Here is a 19,296-nt window from a genome sequence, read left to right as displayed (position 1 = left end):
TAGAGCAATGAAGGAAACTGCCTTATAACCCTTTTTAGATTAATGGGCGGCAACAGTTGATTTTTTAAGATTATTGCTGATATCATACACAAGACAGCTGAATGCTCCAGACCAGCCAACTGCTAAAACTTGGGCTTTTATATCGATGGTCCTACTTGCAGATGATCAAATAATCAAAGGCATTTAATTAGTAGCATGCAACTGTTACTCAGCCTCTTAATTCCAATGGATGTAAGTAAAGGTGTAGGTTTTTTATTTTGTCTGTAATTTAATAATATATTACACTGTAATATATCAGGTTGTTGCTCATCTGAGGTTGTTGAGATTGCAAGATTTTTTAAAATTTGTTAGCTTTTTCTTTATTTTGCACCGTTTTGCTTCCATTGGTCCACAGTAAGAACTGCAATCGCTGGCCCACTGAGGCAGAAGTTGTATTGCACAGTGTTTGTTTTTTTTGGTGAAGGAAACACAGAGATGAGAGTTGGACAATTTTAGAATATTCCATGGCTGTCTTGTTGTTTTATAGAAAATAATTAAATTGAATCGAATACATCTTTCAAAAAGCAAAGTGTAAATGTAGACAGTGTGCTTGTAATATAGAGGTATATTTGCAAAGACTAGGAGAGAGAAAGGAGGATTAGGACAGATTTTTCAACCTCTCCCATTTTCCATTAAGGGCTTTTTTTGGCGTTGTATGTTGGGTTACAAAAGTTGTTGAAACCTATCAACCCTGTTTGCTGATATTTCATCAAATACAGTTGGACAAAGATACTGTTCAATAGGAGCTGCTAGATTAAACCCTTGAGCAAGGCTCTTAACCTTTAGTTGCATGAATGAGGTAACTGTGAGTTTCTGTGGATAAAAGCATCTGGCAAATGCCATGAATGTAAATGTACTAGTTCCCCATCATAACCCAACCTCTCTGGATTTGGTTCATACTGGGCCTGTTTTTGTATTTATTTTTTGACTGATTGAAATGTAATGAGCAGTACATCAGCATCTAATGAACCGTTTTTGACCCCATTAGAGCTCCAACAGTGGCATATGGCCATTTTCTGTCTCTGTCATGGGCACTGTAGATCACAGAGTTTTGGTGAATGAAACTGATCTGGGACCCAGTGTTTGGGAATTGGTTGCATTTTGATATTGAGTAAATGCTAATTGCCAGTTTTCACATACAACAAAGTGACAAACTATTTTTGAAAGAAGCAAGGAATGTTTACAGTGTTTAATATAATGGAATGATCTCAGTTTTGAATATCAACACTAAACAGTGCATTTGTAGAACCTTGTGACTTGTACCAGTGTCCCTTGCTGAGCATTGTAATTTGTCTTCTTTCAACATGTACATGGAGTAATATGAAAGCATTAAAATTTCACATTTACAGTATATTACAATAGTAATAATTGGCCTCTACAATTTAGTTGACCCAAACTGACATTAATTTGTAGTCTGTATGTACATTTTGTGTACCTAAATACTATATTCTCAATAGTAAAATCATCAGTCTAATCTCTGAATCAGATTGTTGGACTTTTTTTATTTTTATGCAACCAAGCAAGTTTTTCACAAAAGGAAGTGTTGATAAGAGAGCTGCGGAATATGAGGTTGTAAATGCAGGAGATGTAACACACTTGGAGAAAAGCACTGTCTAACCTCTTCAACATGCATATATTCAAAGAAGCCTCTGATTGGTTGATGATTGACACAGAGTATGCCTTTTCTTTTCTCCAACATGGATAATGTTTTTTTTTTTAATAGCCTTTATTTGTCACATATACATTACAGCACAGTGAAATACTTTTCTTCATATCCCAGCTGATTCCGGACCTAGGGGAAGAGCACAGGTTCAGCTATCGACAGCGCCCCTGGAGCACAGAGGCTTAAGGGCTTTGCTGAAGGGCCCAAAAGTGGCACACTGGGGCTTGAACCCCTGACCTTCTGATCAGTAAACCAGTGCCTTAACCACTAAGCTACCAATCCCCTAGGTACACCCATAGATTCAGATGTATAGGCTGAGACAATCACCTTTTGCTTTCAGTGGTCAAGTTTGAAGTAGTTGAAGTGCAACAACGCACAGAGAACACACACACACACACACACACACACACACACACACACACACACACACACACACACACACACACACACATTGGTGCAAAGTACCAAGTACTTTTATTGCAAAGTACATTTGTCTATGTCAGATCTACGCATCATACAGTTACATCTGGTGACTTATAAAAGTGTCATTGCCAAACATTTCCCAGGAACAGTCACATGATATTTTCCCTCAAATACCAACATGCCTTGAAACTGTGTAAACAACACAGATAACTTTTGTGTGGCGAGGTTACATTTGCATCTAAAAGGTGATATTTAAAGTATATTTTGTATGCTTTATTCATTCATTCATTTTCTCCCGCTCAGCCGTAATTCGGGTCGCGGGGGCAGCAGTCTAAGCAGGCCCCCGCCTTCGACTGCTGCCCAATCCTCACAGCACCGTCCCTTACGGTCCCTCACCACGGCAGGTGGTGAGCCCACGGGAAGTTTGTATGCTTAAAAACTGTATAATTTTGAGGTTGTATCTTAATAGAATGGGAAGATATACAGCAATGGGACCAACCCACCAACAATTAGGGGCATTTTTCATGAGAAAAAATCAATAAATAAATGGAAAGTTATGTAATTGGTATTAATAAAAATATGAATATATAAGGATTGGTGTGGCATCATTCTCATTGCTTTATCACATTTTGTAGAAAGATTATGGAGCATAAACGAAAAAAGCACAACAATTATTTTGATCTATTTCCGACCTGAAGCTGTATCTTATAAACTGGAGCCAATTAACTCTCAGGACTTAATTTTCTTTTATTAGTGACACAATTCTCAAAGCTTTAGCTACGTTCATTACCAAGGTTTTCTCCTTGTAGACAAGTGTAATGAAAATATAACAAGCAAATACTTAAAATACAGTAAATCAATAGATTGCATAAATTTTTTTCTTTGTGCATTCACTCGTATACTTTTTTTTATTACTGATTACCTGCACGGCCCTTTTCCCCTCCAAGCAAAAGAAAGAAACAAACAGAATTGAACTTCATTCAAATCGAAGGCGCGTCGACGTCATAATTTCAACGCAGCGGTATCATGATGACGTCCACCATGATGCTGCCGGTTCCTGCCTGCAGCAGTGACGCTACTGCAAGGAAGAGAGAGAGAGAGAGAGAGAGAGAGAGAGAAGGGGAGGGGGAAAAAAAGCCGGAGCACGGAACAAGGACGTGTCTTCCGTGGATCCGTTTTGGAGTAAGGCTGCGTTTTCCTGGGAATAAATGAAATCCGTGTCCCACCGAGGACCCGTGCGTGTGTAGCTGGACATTCGAAAAGGGACAAAAACTAAACTGGGCTGCTGAGGCTTTTCGCAAGAGGAGGGGCAGACGCGCTTTTTGTAGCATTGCAGATCCCGGACTGATGCATAGGCTTTTTTTTTTTGTGTGCGTGTCCGTGTGTGTGTGTGTGTGTATGTGTAAAGGCATGACAGATGAGCGCATATGTACATATTAACCGAATTGAGAAGAGGTCGCATTTTTTTCTTTGCAAGCACTGCATTTAATCCTGGAAATAGGAAAAAAGGAAAGGAAAGGATACACTTTGGAGACGTCAGATCTACCGGCCAATGCGTTTTGCAGATCTCCCTAAATGTCTCTAGATGATGGGGATATGATTTGTCACACTGACGTTCTATCAAGGTGTGTATGTATGTATGTATGTATGTGTGTGTGTTGGATCATGACTTAAAGGTTTCGGCTATGCAGCACTTCAGCTTTTAAATGCTGAGAGACACCCGGAGGTGCTCCTCGGGTAGTCCAGGCGATTTTGGAAGCTGGATCTTGAAGCAGAAAGAAGGCACCAGGAGCAGCCGTGCGTCATGTCTGGAGAGGTGCGTTTAAAGCAGTTGGAGGAGCTCGTGCTGGCCGGGCCGGCGCGCGCTGGGGGACACTGTCTCAGCGTGGAGACGCTTCTTGATGTCCTCGTCTGTCTCTACGACGAGTGCAATAACTCAGCCCTCAGACGAGAGAAGAACATCTTGGAATTTCTTGACTGGGGTAAAGAAAACATTTATAAGCACATCTGCATGAATATCTACTAAAAGAAGTAAACACACACACACACACACACACACACACACACACACACACACATTGTGTGTATTATGTATGTATGAGTGTGTATGGTTTTTCTTCTCTCAGTTGTTGGACTTGTAACGTGAGCATGTAAAGTGAGATCAGTTGTGCTACAGTTGGCATGCAGGGCAATACCTTAGACCTGAGACCCATCTCAGACCTGAGGCAACCCATTGGGAAATAGTAGGGAAAAATGGCATGACATCATCAACCTGGTTTGTGGAATGTAAACTACGCTTCTAAACCCTGTTTCCTAAACAAGAACAGAAGGCCGCTTCACACCTGGTGTTAGCATGCGGCCTTAGTGAATAGTTCAGGTGTCCAATGTCTCTGATCACACAATAGGCCTACATGTGCAGTGTGAATGCGGAAGAGTCATGGCCAGCAAGAAATCACCTTGTAATTGACTGCAGCATAAAATCCTTAACATTCTCGGATTTTCAGGTTTTTTTTTATCAGTAAACACAATGTTCCACATGTTCTCTTTGTGTTAAATTCTCCCGAAATTGGGATCAAATTGCTGACAATAATTGATTGAAATTTAATGAGCAGTGTATTAGTGTCTAATGCATCTTTTTGACAATATTAGAGCTCTAACAGTGGTTAAAATGCCCGTGTTCTGTCTCTGTTTCTGGCACTGTAGATCACAGAGGTGTGGTGAATGATACCGAAAAGCACACCTGGTGTTAGCATGTGTCCTTAGTGAATAGTTCAGGTGTCCAAAGTCTCTGGTCACACAATACGCCTATAGGACGCACATGCCAACATACTGTTCGTGGAGTGTGAATGCAGAAGAGTCATGACCAGCAAGGAATTATGTTGTAATTGCCTTCATCTTCAAAATATTTAAACATACTCACATACATAAGCAACATGCTGTAGCTTCTTTTGTTGTTTCATCTTTTATTTATTTGTATTTGTTTTTTTGTTTTTTTTCTTTTGTTTTTTTAACAGGAAGTGTCTATACAGTTAAATGAGATAGGAACTATTATTATTTAAAATAATAAATGTGGTCAGTGGAAACATGTTCAGAAGGTTCATAAGTTATTAACATATGATCAGATCGCATAATATGGATGTTGGGACCAGCAACCAACCGTAGCACTTTTTCTAAGAGATATTACTCTTGATGATTGCCTTAGATGCAGGTAATGATGAATGCTTACAAAGCAGATGCAGGTCAATTGACTAAAGTATGTAAAGAGGAGATGACTTGACTTTATAACGTGCTGTGTGTCAGCGGTATTTGATTTACATTTGGCTAAGCTATGACTCTGAGTGGGATATCGGGAAATTGAAGTTACGTCATGTTCTACTGCATATGAAGTGGGGATTTGATACATTTCTGTTCGTTTTTTTAGCAACAATTTAGCTAAATAACTGTGATATGTGATGTGTATTATCCTGGTATTCAGTGAATATGTCTGTATGTTGATTGAGCTGAAGAAAAAACTTGTGTATGCAGTATAACACATTTAACAGGTAAACTGCTTTGATTACTGCTGATAATGTGAACAGCCATGTTGAATTGACCCTGGATTTGCCTTTGAGGAGGCTGTCCTGAGGTAATGTCATGTTTTTCCTAGTTGGAAGTGAATGTAGCATTAACCACATGGAATGCACTTTGCTAAATAACACATCATAATTGCTATATTTCAAACATTTTCCACTATTTACACTCACCCTTCACATTTTTTTAAACACCTGTACACCTGCACATTCACACACTTTTATAATCAATTAAACCGTGACATGGTTGTTAGTACCAGATGGCCTGGTTTGAGTATTTCAGAAACTGCTGATTTCCTCATATTTTCACACACAACAGTCTGTGGATTTAGTAGAATGGTGAGAAAGTCAAAAACACTAGGGGACTGACAGTTCTCTGGTTAAAAACACTGAAAGAGAGATGCAATTAGAGGGCAATTTTTTTATAGTAAACAGATGTTTACTATAGTATACATAATGCACCATATGTTCACAATATCTTAAATCCTCACAAAATATGAATCATATATCTAAATAGAACTGATTGGAATTAAATGAGCAGTGCATCATTATGAAAATATTTGAAATCCAACAGTGACCTAAATGCCCACGTTCTGGAGTGTGCTTATGGACATTTTTGTTATTCAGTCACAAGCGTGTCAATAAAGTCAGGTACTGATGTAGGTTAGGTGAGGACGCCTGGGGTACAATCAGCTTTCACATTTCTCCCAAAGGTGTTTAATAGGGTTGGAGTCAGAGCTCTATAGCAGGAGCTCTTCCTCTCCAATTTAGGGCTGCAACAATTAATCTATAAAATCAATAATAATCGATAATGTAATTTGTTGTAATGAATGCCGTTATCGATTAGTTGGGCTTCTCAAGTTATAGGTTAGTATGATGGTAAAACAACACAGCCACTTGCGAACATGGCGGACAGTACAGGGTCATTTAAGACATGGCAGCATGTTATATTAAACGCAACAAAGAAAACTGTACCTGGACCTTATGCAAAGTGGAGCTTGTGTGGGATAGAAGTACCACAGTGATGCATGCAAATTTTTATAATTTATAAATACGAAATTTATAAATACGAAAGAGCAGAAACTGTATAATCCTCATCATGTATAAAGGGTATAGTTAATAAAGTGCTATTGTGTAAACTGTTTGATAACTTCGGGACAGTCGCACTGGATCTGTTTTGGTGTAACTCAGCTCGCTCGCGATATAGTGATGGATTCAATTAAAACAGTGCTAACAAACACTAAATCTAAAAGCTGCAAATAACAGCAGCAGTAAACAAGTAATTCTTAGTCACTGTTGTGGTTTTCAGTGACTGCTTATGCACCAGTGTGCACCAATTTATATTTTTCTTTTTATTAATCAAGCTTATTAGCTTGCAGCATTCCTCATTCCATTCTCTTTTTATAGCATTTGTATATGATGTCTTTGGATGCAGAAACATTACAGTTTTCCTTCATTACACGCATATATGTACACTAAGATGCTCTTTGAAAAATGTATATTATTTTGTGAAGTTTTTAAGCCTTTTAACAAAATATCATATAACGTTTGACAGTTAAGAGGTCATTGGTGTGTAAAAGCTACACTTCAGCCTAAAGTTGATATATATGTGTGTGTGTGTGTGTGTGTGTGTGTGTGTGTGTGTGTGTGTGCACGAGGGTTTGAATGTATTTGTGTGCCCTTTTCCTGAGGGAAGCTCGCTGGGGCAGAGTCAGGAAGCAGCCAGCAGTCACTGGTTACACAGTGATGTCATACAAGGAAACGGCTGCACATTGTGTTTGTCCTCTTTGTGTGCATGACTATTTAAAGAGCCTCCGGATAGATCCTTTAGTCATGAGCTCATTAACTGACCCACACACACACACACACACACACACACACACACACACACACACACACACACACACACACACACACACACACACACATTCATTTACTTCAGAATTAATGTCCTTAGGCCATGGAGGTTCGGTGACTTCACCCGGGACTGTGTTTAACCTACGTAATATTTCAGTCAACCTGCTCTGCACTCTGCAGGGGTTCAGGAACATGGTCAAGGAAGCCAGAGATGAGTGTTGTTTTCCCTATAGTCAAGGAAAGCTCCCGAGCCACATCTGTTTCTTCTTCTTTTTGTTCCCAAAAGACACCAGCAGCTTATTAGACCTTTTTTGTGAACACTGGGTGCTACATTCTAACACCATTTTATTTGCCCTGCTTCTATCCCTCATGCCCATGCTTTATATATCACATATATGAGATCATTAGAAATTAAATATAAGAGGCCCGAACCTGGGGGGGAGTGGTGGCTCCAGCGGTTAAGGCGCTGGGTTGCCGATCGGAAGGTCTGGGGTTCGAGCCCGGTATCGCCAGGCTGCCACTCTTGGGCCCTTGAGCAAGGCCCTTAACCCTCTATGCTCCGGGGGTCCCTTACGAGGGAAACATCAAGGTCCGTGACGTGGGGCCGCCTTCCCGTGGGCTCACCACCTGCAGGAGGGACTGTAAGGGACGGTGCTGTGAGGATTGGGCAGCAGTCGAAGGCAGGGGCCTGCTTAGACTGCTGCCCCCGCGACCCGAATTACGGATAAGCGGGAGAAAATGAATGAAAGGATGAATGAAGGCCCGAACCTGTTTTGTCAATGATTTTATTCATTTTAAGCTTTTTATGTCTGTTTTAATCTATTATTTTCATTTTTTATTACTATCAGATAGAAATAAATGAGTAAAAGTAATTATCCTAAATGTACAAGACATATTTAAAGTTTGAAATAAATAAATAAAAAACCCCTACTGTACTTGATAAATACTAGATAGTAGATTTTCCTCCACAGCGCTGCTGTGTTCTTAAATGTGATCAGTCAGAAAATAGAAATGTATAACTGTCGATATGTAAAGGCTTTTTGTAAAGAGACATTTATTTACCCTATACAAAAAGGGTCTGTGATATCAGGAGCTTTGTATGAATCAGTAAAACTCCGACATCTGACAAGACAATTACTTTTGTGCTGTTTCTGTCTGTGTGCAAAAGAGACAAAAAGACAGGTATGCGTGGGAACGACTTTTTATATGTTAGATAACAGGAAGTAACTTATATTGTGGATGTTCTGCAATGGTACATGGTTCACAAGAATGAACTTGCATTTAATTAAATTCTATTGGAATATAGAGACAGAACATTTAGACAGCCAGCCAAGTTCTGTAGATTAAATAATGTACAAAATCGGCTTTCAAGCATCTTATATTTCATGACTAATAATCTTATATATGAAATATTAATCATGCTAGGGATAGAAGCAGGGCAGATAAAATGGTGGTACCTGGAGCTCGCACCCAGTGTTCACCAAAAGTATTAATAAGCTGCTGGTGTCCCTTGGGAACACAAGATGATGAAAAAGTTCTTGCGACCCCAACAAAACACACACACATGCACACAGCAGCTGGTCTGTGGGAATATTTTCAAAAATAGGTGTAGAAAAGACTCGAGACCCCTAGACTATTGTGAAACTCTTGGGTGTTATTCTGCTTTGTATCAGTCCATACCACTCCAGCTCATGGTTGGTTATATTTGTAAACCAGCCTGTCTTATCACACGTTATTCCTTATATAGTAATAGTTCAGTTAAGGACAGGGGTCTGGGTTTAACTGGATCTTGACTCGCTCATGGTGATAAATTGGAGTCACATGTACACAAAGAAGAGCCTACTATTCTGTGCTCAAGTGAAGAACGCAGTATGCAGTATGCAGTAAACGGTCAGCAAACATACACCCCGCCTTAAAAAGCACATCATGAAGGATTCATTCGCAATTTGCTTCGTTTTATTTGGTAACCAAATCAAGCCTCTAGCTATCTGCTTTGGTCCTGTGTTGGTATTCCACTTCAGAAAGGGTGAATTCATGCAGGCTGGATCCTCCACGACTCCGGTCAGGATAAAGAGCTGACTGAAAAGATGAATGCTGAAAACTTTTAACTGTTGGACATACAATGAATCCAGAACATATACCTTTTTAGTGCATATATATGTGTATAGTGAAGGGAAAATGTCATTTTTCTGCATCCAAAGAAATACAGTACAATACAGGATGCGTTTGGATCCTGTAGCATGCAATTTTCCCTTTACTATGAGATCCAAACCCGTTCCAGCATGACGATGCCCCTTTGCACAAAGCCAGCCCTTTAAAGATATGCTTTACATGGGTTAGTGTGGAAGATCTCCTGCTTTGAAGCTCTGACCTCAAACCAATTAACCACCTATGGGATAAATGTGAATGCTGACTGTAACCCAGGCCTCCTTACTTCACCACATCAGTACCTGACTTTACTAACACCCTTGTAGCTGAATGATCACAAAACACACTTCAAAATCTAGTGGAACATCTTCCCGGAAGAGTGGAGGTTATTATAACAGTAAATGGGGACTAAATATGGATATAGAATGTTTAAAAAGCACATACCAATCTTATACTCAGGTGTCTAAGGACAGATGCTCTGCTCAAGATCACAAGTGAACCCTTTGTTTTCTATAATGAATAATTTATCGAACAAAACCTGATTCATTATTAATTACATTGGTAGGAATGCACATAAATTAAAACAGCAGCTTTTTGATTTACGCACAAGATAACGGAAATAATTATCGTTGAATCACATTAAAATGTAACATTTAATTTATAGTTTCTGGTTCCTGCTGTAGGGGGATTTGAGAGAGAGATTTGATTATTGTTATACTGTACAGTAATTAAGAATTAAATGTCGTAATTACTGACAAATATTTGAGAAATAGTTCAGGGAGTGTGTTTCAGTAAAGACGTATTTATTTTACTTCATTATTCTACATCAAGTACCTTTCTCAGGTATGTGTACTTGAGTATTTTTATTTTGGTGAAATGTCAATCCACTGCATTTTCACGTGCAATATATGTTACTTTTTACTGCAGTATATTTCAGAAAATAGTGCTGTTCATCACTACTTTGAAATAAAAACTGTGAGTTAAATGAAAAGCTGTGGTCAGAGCTCAAATGTAACCCAATGGTTTTGGTGAGAGTGTGTAGTACAGGTTCTCTCACTGTGTGTCTGTAACTACAGATATCTCTGTGCTTATTAAGAACTGATGTATAGGAGAATAGAACACTGAACTGCATAAACTATTCACATGAAGATCTCATAGATCTTTACTTTTACTTCTACTGAAGTCCATTAAAAATTGAGAACTTTTGTACTTAATTAGAAATTAGATGTCATATTTAAGCGATTAATTGAGATTAGTACTTGGTATTTAAGTACAGGAATGGTGTACATACAGGACGATGGCTTTGCGATAGATTTCATAGCAAAAAGAAAAACATTTGAAAAAATATAATCTGTCACATGTCTAGTCACAAAAACCTTATATCAGCCAGATTGCCTTTTTCAGTACATTGGTACTTCAGTACAAGGGTGAATTTATTCATGGACTACATACACACACACACACACACACACACACACACACACACACACACACACACACACACACACACACACACACACACACACACACACAAAAACATTCTAATGCCAAATCAGTAGGAATTAGGGTTACATGTCCGCTTGGTGACATCCATGAAAATATACTCTGCTTGACATATGGACTTTGCTTGTCCAGGATGTCTTATTTAATTGTTAGGATATTCTTAAAATATTAAATGTAATATTTGTATAGGCATTTTTTCAACTTGTTAAGAGATGTTAAGAGTGAGATTTTATTTAGAAATTCTTTATTTTTAGTTCAGTAATTTAAACAGCAGTACTAAAACACAGATACTTTCTTATCTGCTGTACAATTATTCTTATTCTTTTTTCCCCCCCTTTTTGATTCTAGAATATGTGAATAATATAAACAAACTAGAAAAACATTTATAATAATAAAATAAGAATTCTTTGTGGGAGGTAAAATGTATGTTTTATGATACAATTACTTAATAAAAGTTAATAAAATAGTAGCGTCTGTAGGAAAAAGCATACTCATTTCCGATATGTATTAGGGGAGAAGGGATGCAAGGTAACATTTTTCATTCAAAAAGTAAAGGACATTTGTTCTTCCACAAAGTCTGCCACAAATTGGCTTACATATTCAACCTGCTAGGAGAGTGTGAAGTTTTGTTACACACCTGGTGTTATAGACGCGGCACTCGCATAGTTCGACAGCGACATACTTTACCTGCTGGAGCCACATCAGGCAAGATCCGTTTCCTCCTGAGGGCTTGGCAACCATGCCACTGTGGTACCAGTATGATTTTAAGCGGTACTTTTTCTTCGTCTGCCCTTTTAAGTGACTGCCTTTAGAGATTTATTTATTTACACAGAGCATTTATGTTGTAAATGCTGGGTTTGGGTGGTGTGCGTTTGTGGATCCTTCAGGCGTAGTTGTAGGTGAAGCATCACTGCATTGAGTTCAGGCATGAGCAACCGACTGGCTGGATGGGGGTGGGGGAGAGGAAACCGCTGACTCAGAGCTCCGGTTTGCAGAATGGGGACGTGCAAAACACGCACACACACACACACACACACACACACACACACACACACACACACACACACACACACACACACACACACACACACAGCTGATAGATTTGCCTCTGTCTCTCGCTGCTGTCTTTGATGTGGATAAAAATATATACACATGAAACATACAGTATATAGACAGATGTTCCAATACTATAGGGTTTTTGTTCTCTCGCTTTTTATATTCATATAAGCTCAAAGGCTTGTTTTTTTTTTCGTCCAATTTTGTGGCTGTCTTGGGTCTCCATGAGCCAGCAGTCTTGACAGTACTGAAGAGTCGGTGCTGTTTGATGTCCTCTAACACTGCTGACTTGCTATATATCGAGCAGGAAGGGATCAGCTGGCTGAACTGTCATTTAGTTGAACTGAAGTGTGTGTGTGTGTTTTGCAGTTCTCAGGGCTATGCCCTTCTTTGTAGTGCACTGTAGTGCATTGCTGCAATACAGGGTCAGCCAGTCTATTTTTGGTGATGCTGTACTGCATGCAGAATGATGCTTAGGCTGCATCCTAAATAATTTCCTCCTTCTAGAGCCAGCAGGTGCAATTTATCCCTCCGTACACAACACAATTTTATTTTTCAGCTTGTTGGATTATTACATGTTTGAGATTTTACAATGGTGAGTTAGCAGTAGGTAAGCTCTGTATCATCCGTAGGTTTCTTATCAAGATGGCGGTTATAGTTTATGCGGCAATCAGGGAGTTTCATCTACTTGAATGTATTCATGTTGCAATGCAAGGGGGTTAACGAGTGAGCGCGGCACGTGTGAGCGGGGCTTCTTCTATACACTCATTTAAGGCATGACTTGTTCTGTGGAGAAATCTATTTGACTCTTCACACACAATGTGCTGATGAATTCCTCACACCCCACCCCCTCAGTGTGCAGCCAGCACCTCACAATCATATGGGTCTGGCATGCTTTCTGTGATAGAAACATTGTTATATACGAATGTACGTATTTGTTCAGTGGCAAGTTTTTTTCCAGAATTGGGCCTCTGTACACCACTGAAATGGATTAAAATTAAGCAATCAAGATGGAAATGAAGCAAAGAGTTTCAGGCTCTTGGGTTTCTTTATAGTATGTTTTGGGATATTGTTCCCCTGTCCTACCAGTTTTTTGCAGCATTTGCAGCAAAACACCAGTGACCAGTTCCAGTTTCAGACATTCAGTCATTTTGATCATAAGCAGTTTCTTTCCTTTTCCATACTCTTATGGTTTTATAATTCTGTTACAAGTTCTAGGTTTTAGGTGTCAATTAACAACTTTGTATGTACATTTATAAAACCCTCTCTTGATTTTAGATTTGAAAATGATCTCTTTGACTTGGCTAGAGGTTTTTTTTTTTTTCTGCAATCATCTCCATCATTGTGTCTTCCAGGCTTTTTAGTGTTGCGTAGCTCCTAGTTAATTCCTTCATTTGAAGAGTATAGCAATTGTTGATTTTTACAGTATGTTTTAGGATATTGTCCCCCTGTCCTATCTGCTTATTTGTAGCATTTACAGCAAAACACCAGTGACCAGTTCTATTTTCAGGCATTCAGTCATTTGGATCATGGGCAGTTCCTTTCCTTTTCCATACACTTATGGTTTTCTAATTCTGGTATGAATTCTAGGCTTCTAGGTTTCATCTATCGAAATCAAAAAGAAGTCTTGTTCTAGAACAGAGCAGGCCTTTTTCTTTAGATAGTCTCAACAGTCTTATCTGGCCTGTCTGTTCTAGCATGCTGCCAGTAGTTTGCATCTTAAGATGAAACGTATGTACTTACATTCAAGAAACCCTGACTTTGAAACTCTGATTGTAGATTTAAAAATGATGTGCCTATCTCCTTGACAACGTTCTCCACTTGGCTAGATGTTGTGAAATGGTTTTTCATCACATAGGAAAGAATTCTGCGATCATTTACACCAGTGTGTCTTCCTTTTGGTGTTGTTGAGCTCCTAGTAAATTCCTTCATTTTAAGAGTGTAACAATTGTTGTTTGGACACTCCTTGTCTGATTACTGTTTATTATCTTAACCCTCTGGCTTTTATCACTTGTATTAACGCCTCTTCAGAGCACATAAGGAGGCACAAACGGTTACCAAATGCAAATTGAACATTTTAAATCTAATCCAGACCTTTCTTTCCATCATTAGTCATGAAGTAAAGAGGAAACAAGTCACGCCTGGCCTTTAAACTGCACTGGCAAGTATTTGATTACTTTTGTATTTGCGAAAATGGATGGAGTAGGTAAATAAATAGCTTAAATCCGAAATGGATTTTTGTTAATCCAATGAAGCTTCCACATGCTTTATTCCAAATCCATTGCAGTGGTTTGCTGAGGCATAATGACAAAGCTGGACCTGACACTAAGATGGATATTAAACTGAAATCAGGGATCTGCTGTACATCGACGCAGAGCAATCTTAGACCCTCACTGATTGTTTCACTTTTGCTGCGCTTGCAACTAATCACTCACAGAGGGGCTCACACTAGGAAATTCATCACGAAGAAAAGATAACATCATTGGATATATTCAAGCCTCGGGGATCGCTTGTAGGCGGAAACAAAACGCTTTGTGAAATAATTTGCACTAGATGAGCAGCCATGGGGGTAGTCAGTGAGGCCCGTTACTAATCAGCGAGTGGCAAATCGGGTCTAAAACCCATGTAGTGTACAGTAATCTTAACTCATTCCATGCAGTGCTTTTAATGCAGTGTAAATATAAAAACGATTATCTGGTGCGAAACAAACAGCATTATTACTTGATGCTAGGATCCAGCAGTTGATCTGAATTCCAATAATGCTATGAATTGCCATATAAGCGGGAGGTGTTGGCCCAGTGGTTAAGATTACTGGTCGGAAGTTCAGAGGGCCCCAATATCACCAAGCTGCAACCTCTGTGCTCCAGGGACACTGTAACATGGCTGACCCTGTGCTCTGTCCCTAGCTTCCTAACATTGCTGGTATATGCGAAGAAAGAATTTCACTGTGCTGTAATGTACTCTTCTTTACATCCAAAGCAGAATGTGCTTGTGAAGATTTTTGTGGAGATTCATTTAGCCACAAGGGTGTTAGTAAAGTCAGGTACAGTCGTCCCTCGATTTATCGCGGTTCGAATCTCACGGTCCCACTTTATTGAGTTTTTTAATTTGGCACATAACTACTTTGTTTCGCGAATGGTCCAGTTTTTTCTCGAAAAATCTTTTTTCAATTTATGTTGAAATAAGGTAATTTATTAATAAAAAATATAAATATTAATTATAAAATTAAGTAGAGTGTAAAATGTAAAATACTGTACAGTGTATTATATATTTACCTGAGGCAAAGAACATGTCGTGTTGTTAACGAAAGCGCGGATGCTGAAAATCATAAGAAATGAGTAGCATTACAAGTAAGCGTTATTTATTGGTTGTAGTTTTCTCTGATGTAAAAAAAGGTTGAAGACATACGTCACCACATTTAGCCAATAAAAATAAAGAATGCAGTGACGTGTAGCTTTAATTCAGCCCCTTTTTTGATGTAACACGACGCTTTGACCAATAAACAAACAAACTATGCATAGGCTACGCTCAAGTACTGTACTGTACAGCACTTACAGAATTTACACAAAATTCATCTCGCTATAAGAGTGTGGGAGGATGATTTATGGCTTAAAAAATTTTTAAAAAGCATTTTTGGGGTGGCGTCCATTTATCGCGTAAAATCGTTTTTCACGGTCGATTTTGGCACGTAACTACCGTGATAAACGGGGGGGGCGACTGTACTGATGCAAGTGAGGTGAGGAGACCTGTGGTACAGTCAGCATTCACATTCATCCCAAAGGTGTTCTATAGGCTTATGAAAATATATTCATGGAGCTAGCTTTGTGCACAGGGGCATTGTCATGCTGGAACATATTTGGGTATCCAAGTTCAAGTAAAGGGAACATTTCCAAAGACATCCTTTATAATTGTGGGCATAGAAATATTATGGTAAAAGTCCATGAGAAATTGTCCTGTTTGTTGGATTTATTTGTCCGTAGACAAAATATATATCGCAATCGTTAACTGGGATTTTCTTTTTCCTTATTAAAAAGTGAAAATACACAAAAAGTTTAAAGCATTGTAAATATTTAAAACCAAGAAGCAACATTGCATCAATATCTCAGAATGCTTTTGTTTTCTTGACTAGGTATATATCTAAAAAAACTGAAAAGTTCTGATTTACGAGGCTTTTCAGTTAAAAGCGATCATGCATGACAAGGTCTCAGAAGTATTCCTGAGATGGCCAGGCAATGCATTATGCAGTTAAACATGGAATTCAGACAATTTGGTTCATATTCGTGCATAGGTAAATCTGAACATGTTCTTTTATAGGTATATATTTTACTTATAAGGTCGACACTGTCATATTGACGTGTGTTCAAATATATATATATATATATATATATATATATATATATATATATATATATATATATATATATATATATATATATATACCAACTGTGAGCATGCTGCAAATGTACTTTCCCTATGGAGTTAAATAAATAAACTGATGTGATATATAACCTTCTGTGATTTCACATGGATTGACCCGTTTCTTAGCAAAAAGAGTCTAAAATTTGAATGGCTATTAATATTTAAGGCTGATATTTAAAGTTTCATAAGGGTACTACTAACTCTACTAAAAAAGTGTCATCATCATCATCATCATCATCGTGGTGTCACAGCATCACTTGTTTCACAGTGATCACATTTAGTTCAAAGTGGCTGCAGGCTGACTGGCTTTAGGATGTTATGGCTTTTTTTAAGGCTTTAGTGCTAGAATCAGCAGTGAAGGTCAGGTTTGGTTGCATTCACATTGGTAATATGAAGGTCAGAGACAGAGACATCTTATTACGCTAAGTGAGTCTCCGACCTGCTGCAGGATGATGGGAGGGGGTGGAATTTGGTGGGGAATTAAAGCATCCATGTTCCTATATTATTTATGCTGTGTGTGTGTGTGTGTGTGTGTGTGTGTGTTTGTATATGTGTGTGTGTGTGTGTGTGTGTGTGTGTGTTTGTGTGTGTGTGTGTGTGTGTGTGTGTGTGTGTGTGTGTGTGTGTGTGTGTGTGGGGGGGGGGGGTTCTGTGTGTGTATTTTCCTGCACTTGCCTCTTTCTCTACACTCTACTGCTTATCTGTTCAGTGTTTCTTTCCTGAACTGATAGTCGGTCTACACCTTTCACAGAAGCACTTGTTGGAACATGTTCAGTCATAATGCATATTTTCTGGAGAGCTGCGGGTTTATGACCCAGCCATGACACCTTTTTTCCACAGGTTATAATTAGTGCTTTGTTCCCTGCCTAAAGCACTGGCCGTGTCCCAGAAAGCATCTGTACTGGAGAACTGCAGACAAAATGTTTGCATGCAGCTTGTGGATGTTCATGTTCATGTTCATTTATATTTATATTTTATTCCTGTTTCTTTAAGGTTATTGTGGCTTCTGGTTCAAAGCTATTAAGAGGATTTTTTTTCACAGGTTGAGGGTTAGAGGAATACAGAAGTAGCCCTTATCGTCAAAGATCTTACCATGATTCTTCCTAAAAGGACATAAGGAAAAAAGAAGACTCCAAAGGGAGCCCCTCCTGCCCATCCTTCCTGGCATCCGGACAGTTTGTTTCTCCATAACATTCAGCTGAAATAATTTGCCATGCTCTTGTAAAGTGTTCTTTACTAATTGTAGATTTTTTTTTTACATTGTGATCCAGTTTATCCCAGAGCAGTTTTAATTGGATTTAGGTGAGGTGACTGGGCAGGTCATTCAGTGATAGATATCACTCCAGACGACTGTTTGCTCTCTAAATAACACTTACAGAGCTTAGACGTACATTTCAGGTCATTGTCTTGTTGTACGGTGAAGTCAGTTCTATTGAGGCGCAGTCCAGATGGAAATGTATTAAGTTGAACCCTAACCCTAACCCTAGATTAGTTTTCTTTTCATTTAGAATAAGTCTCCAACCTTTCCTGCTCTAACCCCAAACCATTAAGCTTTCTCCTCCATGTGTGACTGTGGGGGTGAGGCAGTCTGCTAACATCATCTCTCCTGTTCTCCATCTTACAATCGTTCTCCTGTTCATGCCAAATATGTCACAATTGGACTCATCTGTCCACAGAGCTTTCTTCCTGTCATTCATTGTCCAACTCTCTCACCTAGTTTTTTGCGTATATACAAAAGGAACATGCATGGGCCTCAAAAAACGTGAAAGACTCTGTGTTTCCTAACTTTTCACAGCTACCGTAGGTGCATAAGTGGTAGTGTAAATTAAAATGTAAAAACTTGGACTTTCTGTTTAATCTGAATCTATTTACATTAGTAAGTATGTACATTAGTACAGTATGTTTTCTGCAGTGAAGTCGTTGCTGTTAGAAGTAATAGAAGGCAAAGCTTTTTAAAGAAACGTAGAGAATAAAATGTTTTCATTGTATCGTTATATATAATTCCTAGAGACTTTAGGAAGAAAAATAGAGCTTAGGAGAGGTAGTAGTAGCTCAGTGGTTAAGATGTTTGACGTCTAAATAAAAAAGGTCATGAGTTCAAATCCCAGCACCACCAAGATGCAATTTCAGGGCTCTTGTGCAAGGCCCTTAACCCTCAACTGCTCACTTGTATAAAAATTACAAAATGCAAGGGAGTCTGCAAATGACCATATTCGGTGGTGGTAGCTCAATGGTTAAGGCATTGGACTGTGGATCAGAAGGTGCTGCAGCTGATTGAGCAAGTCCCTAACACTTAACTGCTGCTTGGCTGTAAATCGTGACATTGGAAACTCTGGTGCTTCGCTAATCAAATTGATCAATATAATTGAATTTCATTTGTGTTTCTGCAGCTGTAGAATATATATATATATATATATATATATATATATATATATATATATATATATATATATATATATATATATATATATATATATATATATACTGTAGATATATGCTGGTGCATCTGGGGTGTGTCTGTCCCTGGTAGTTAGGTAACAAGGAATGTGCCACAAAGCAAATTTCATACTTTCTCCACTTAATTTAAGCAGTACAATTCGTTTAATTGACTTTCTCAGG

At 38.6% G+C, this 19,296-nt stretch overlaps 1 protein-coding gene across 7 annotated transcripts in view; it reads left to right on the top strand.

Annotated features, from left to right (window-relative positions):
- Positions 1-3,188: 3,188 nt before the first annotated feature.
- Positions 3,189-19,296, top strand: part of cdc42bpab (CDC42 binding protein kinase alpha (DMPK-like) b) — a 106,780-nt gene continuing 90,672 nt past the window's right edge. For all 7 annotated transcript variants that reach the window (XR_014536976.1, XM_083562925.1, XM_083562924.1 and 4 more), the window contains exon 1: positions 3,189-4,107. Coding sequence is in view for 6 of the 7 variants with exons in the window: in XM_083562925.1 (XP_083419051.1) it covers positions 3,930-4,107 (178 nt within the window). In the remaining variant the exon portion in view is untranslated. The remainder of the gene's footprint in view (positions 4,108-19,296) is intronic.

Source organism: Silurus aristotelis (assembly GCF_946808225.1).
Source record: "Silurus aristotelis genome assembly, chromosome: 15".
NCBI lineage: Eukaryota > Metazoa > Chordata > Actinopteri > Siluriformes > Siluridae > Silurus > Silurus aristotelis.
The sequence above is the reverse complement of the archived record's forward strand: the minus strand, read 5'-3'. Positions and strand labels throughout refer to the sequence as shown.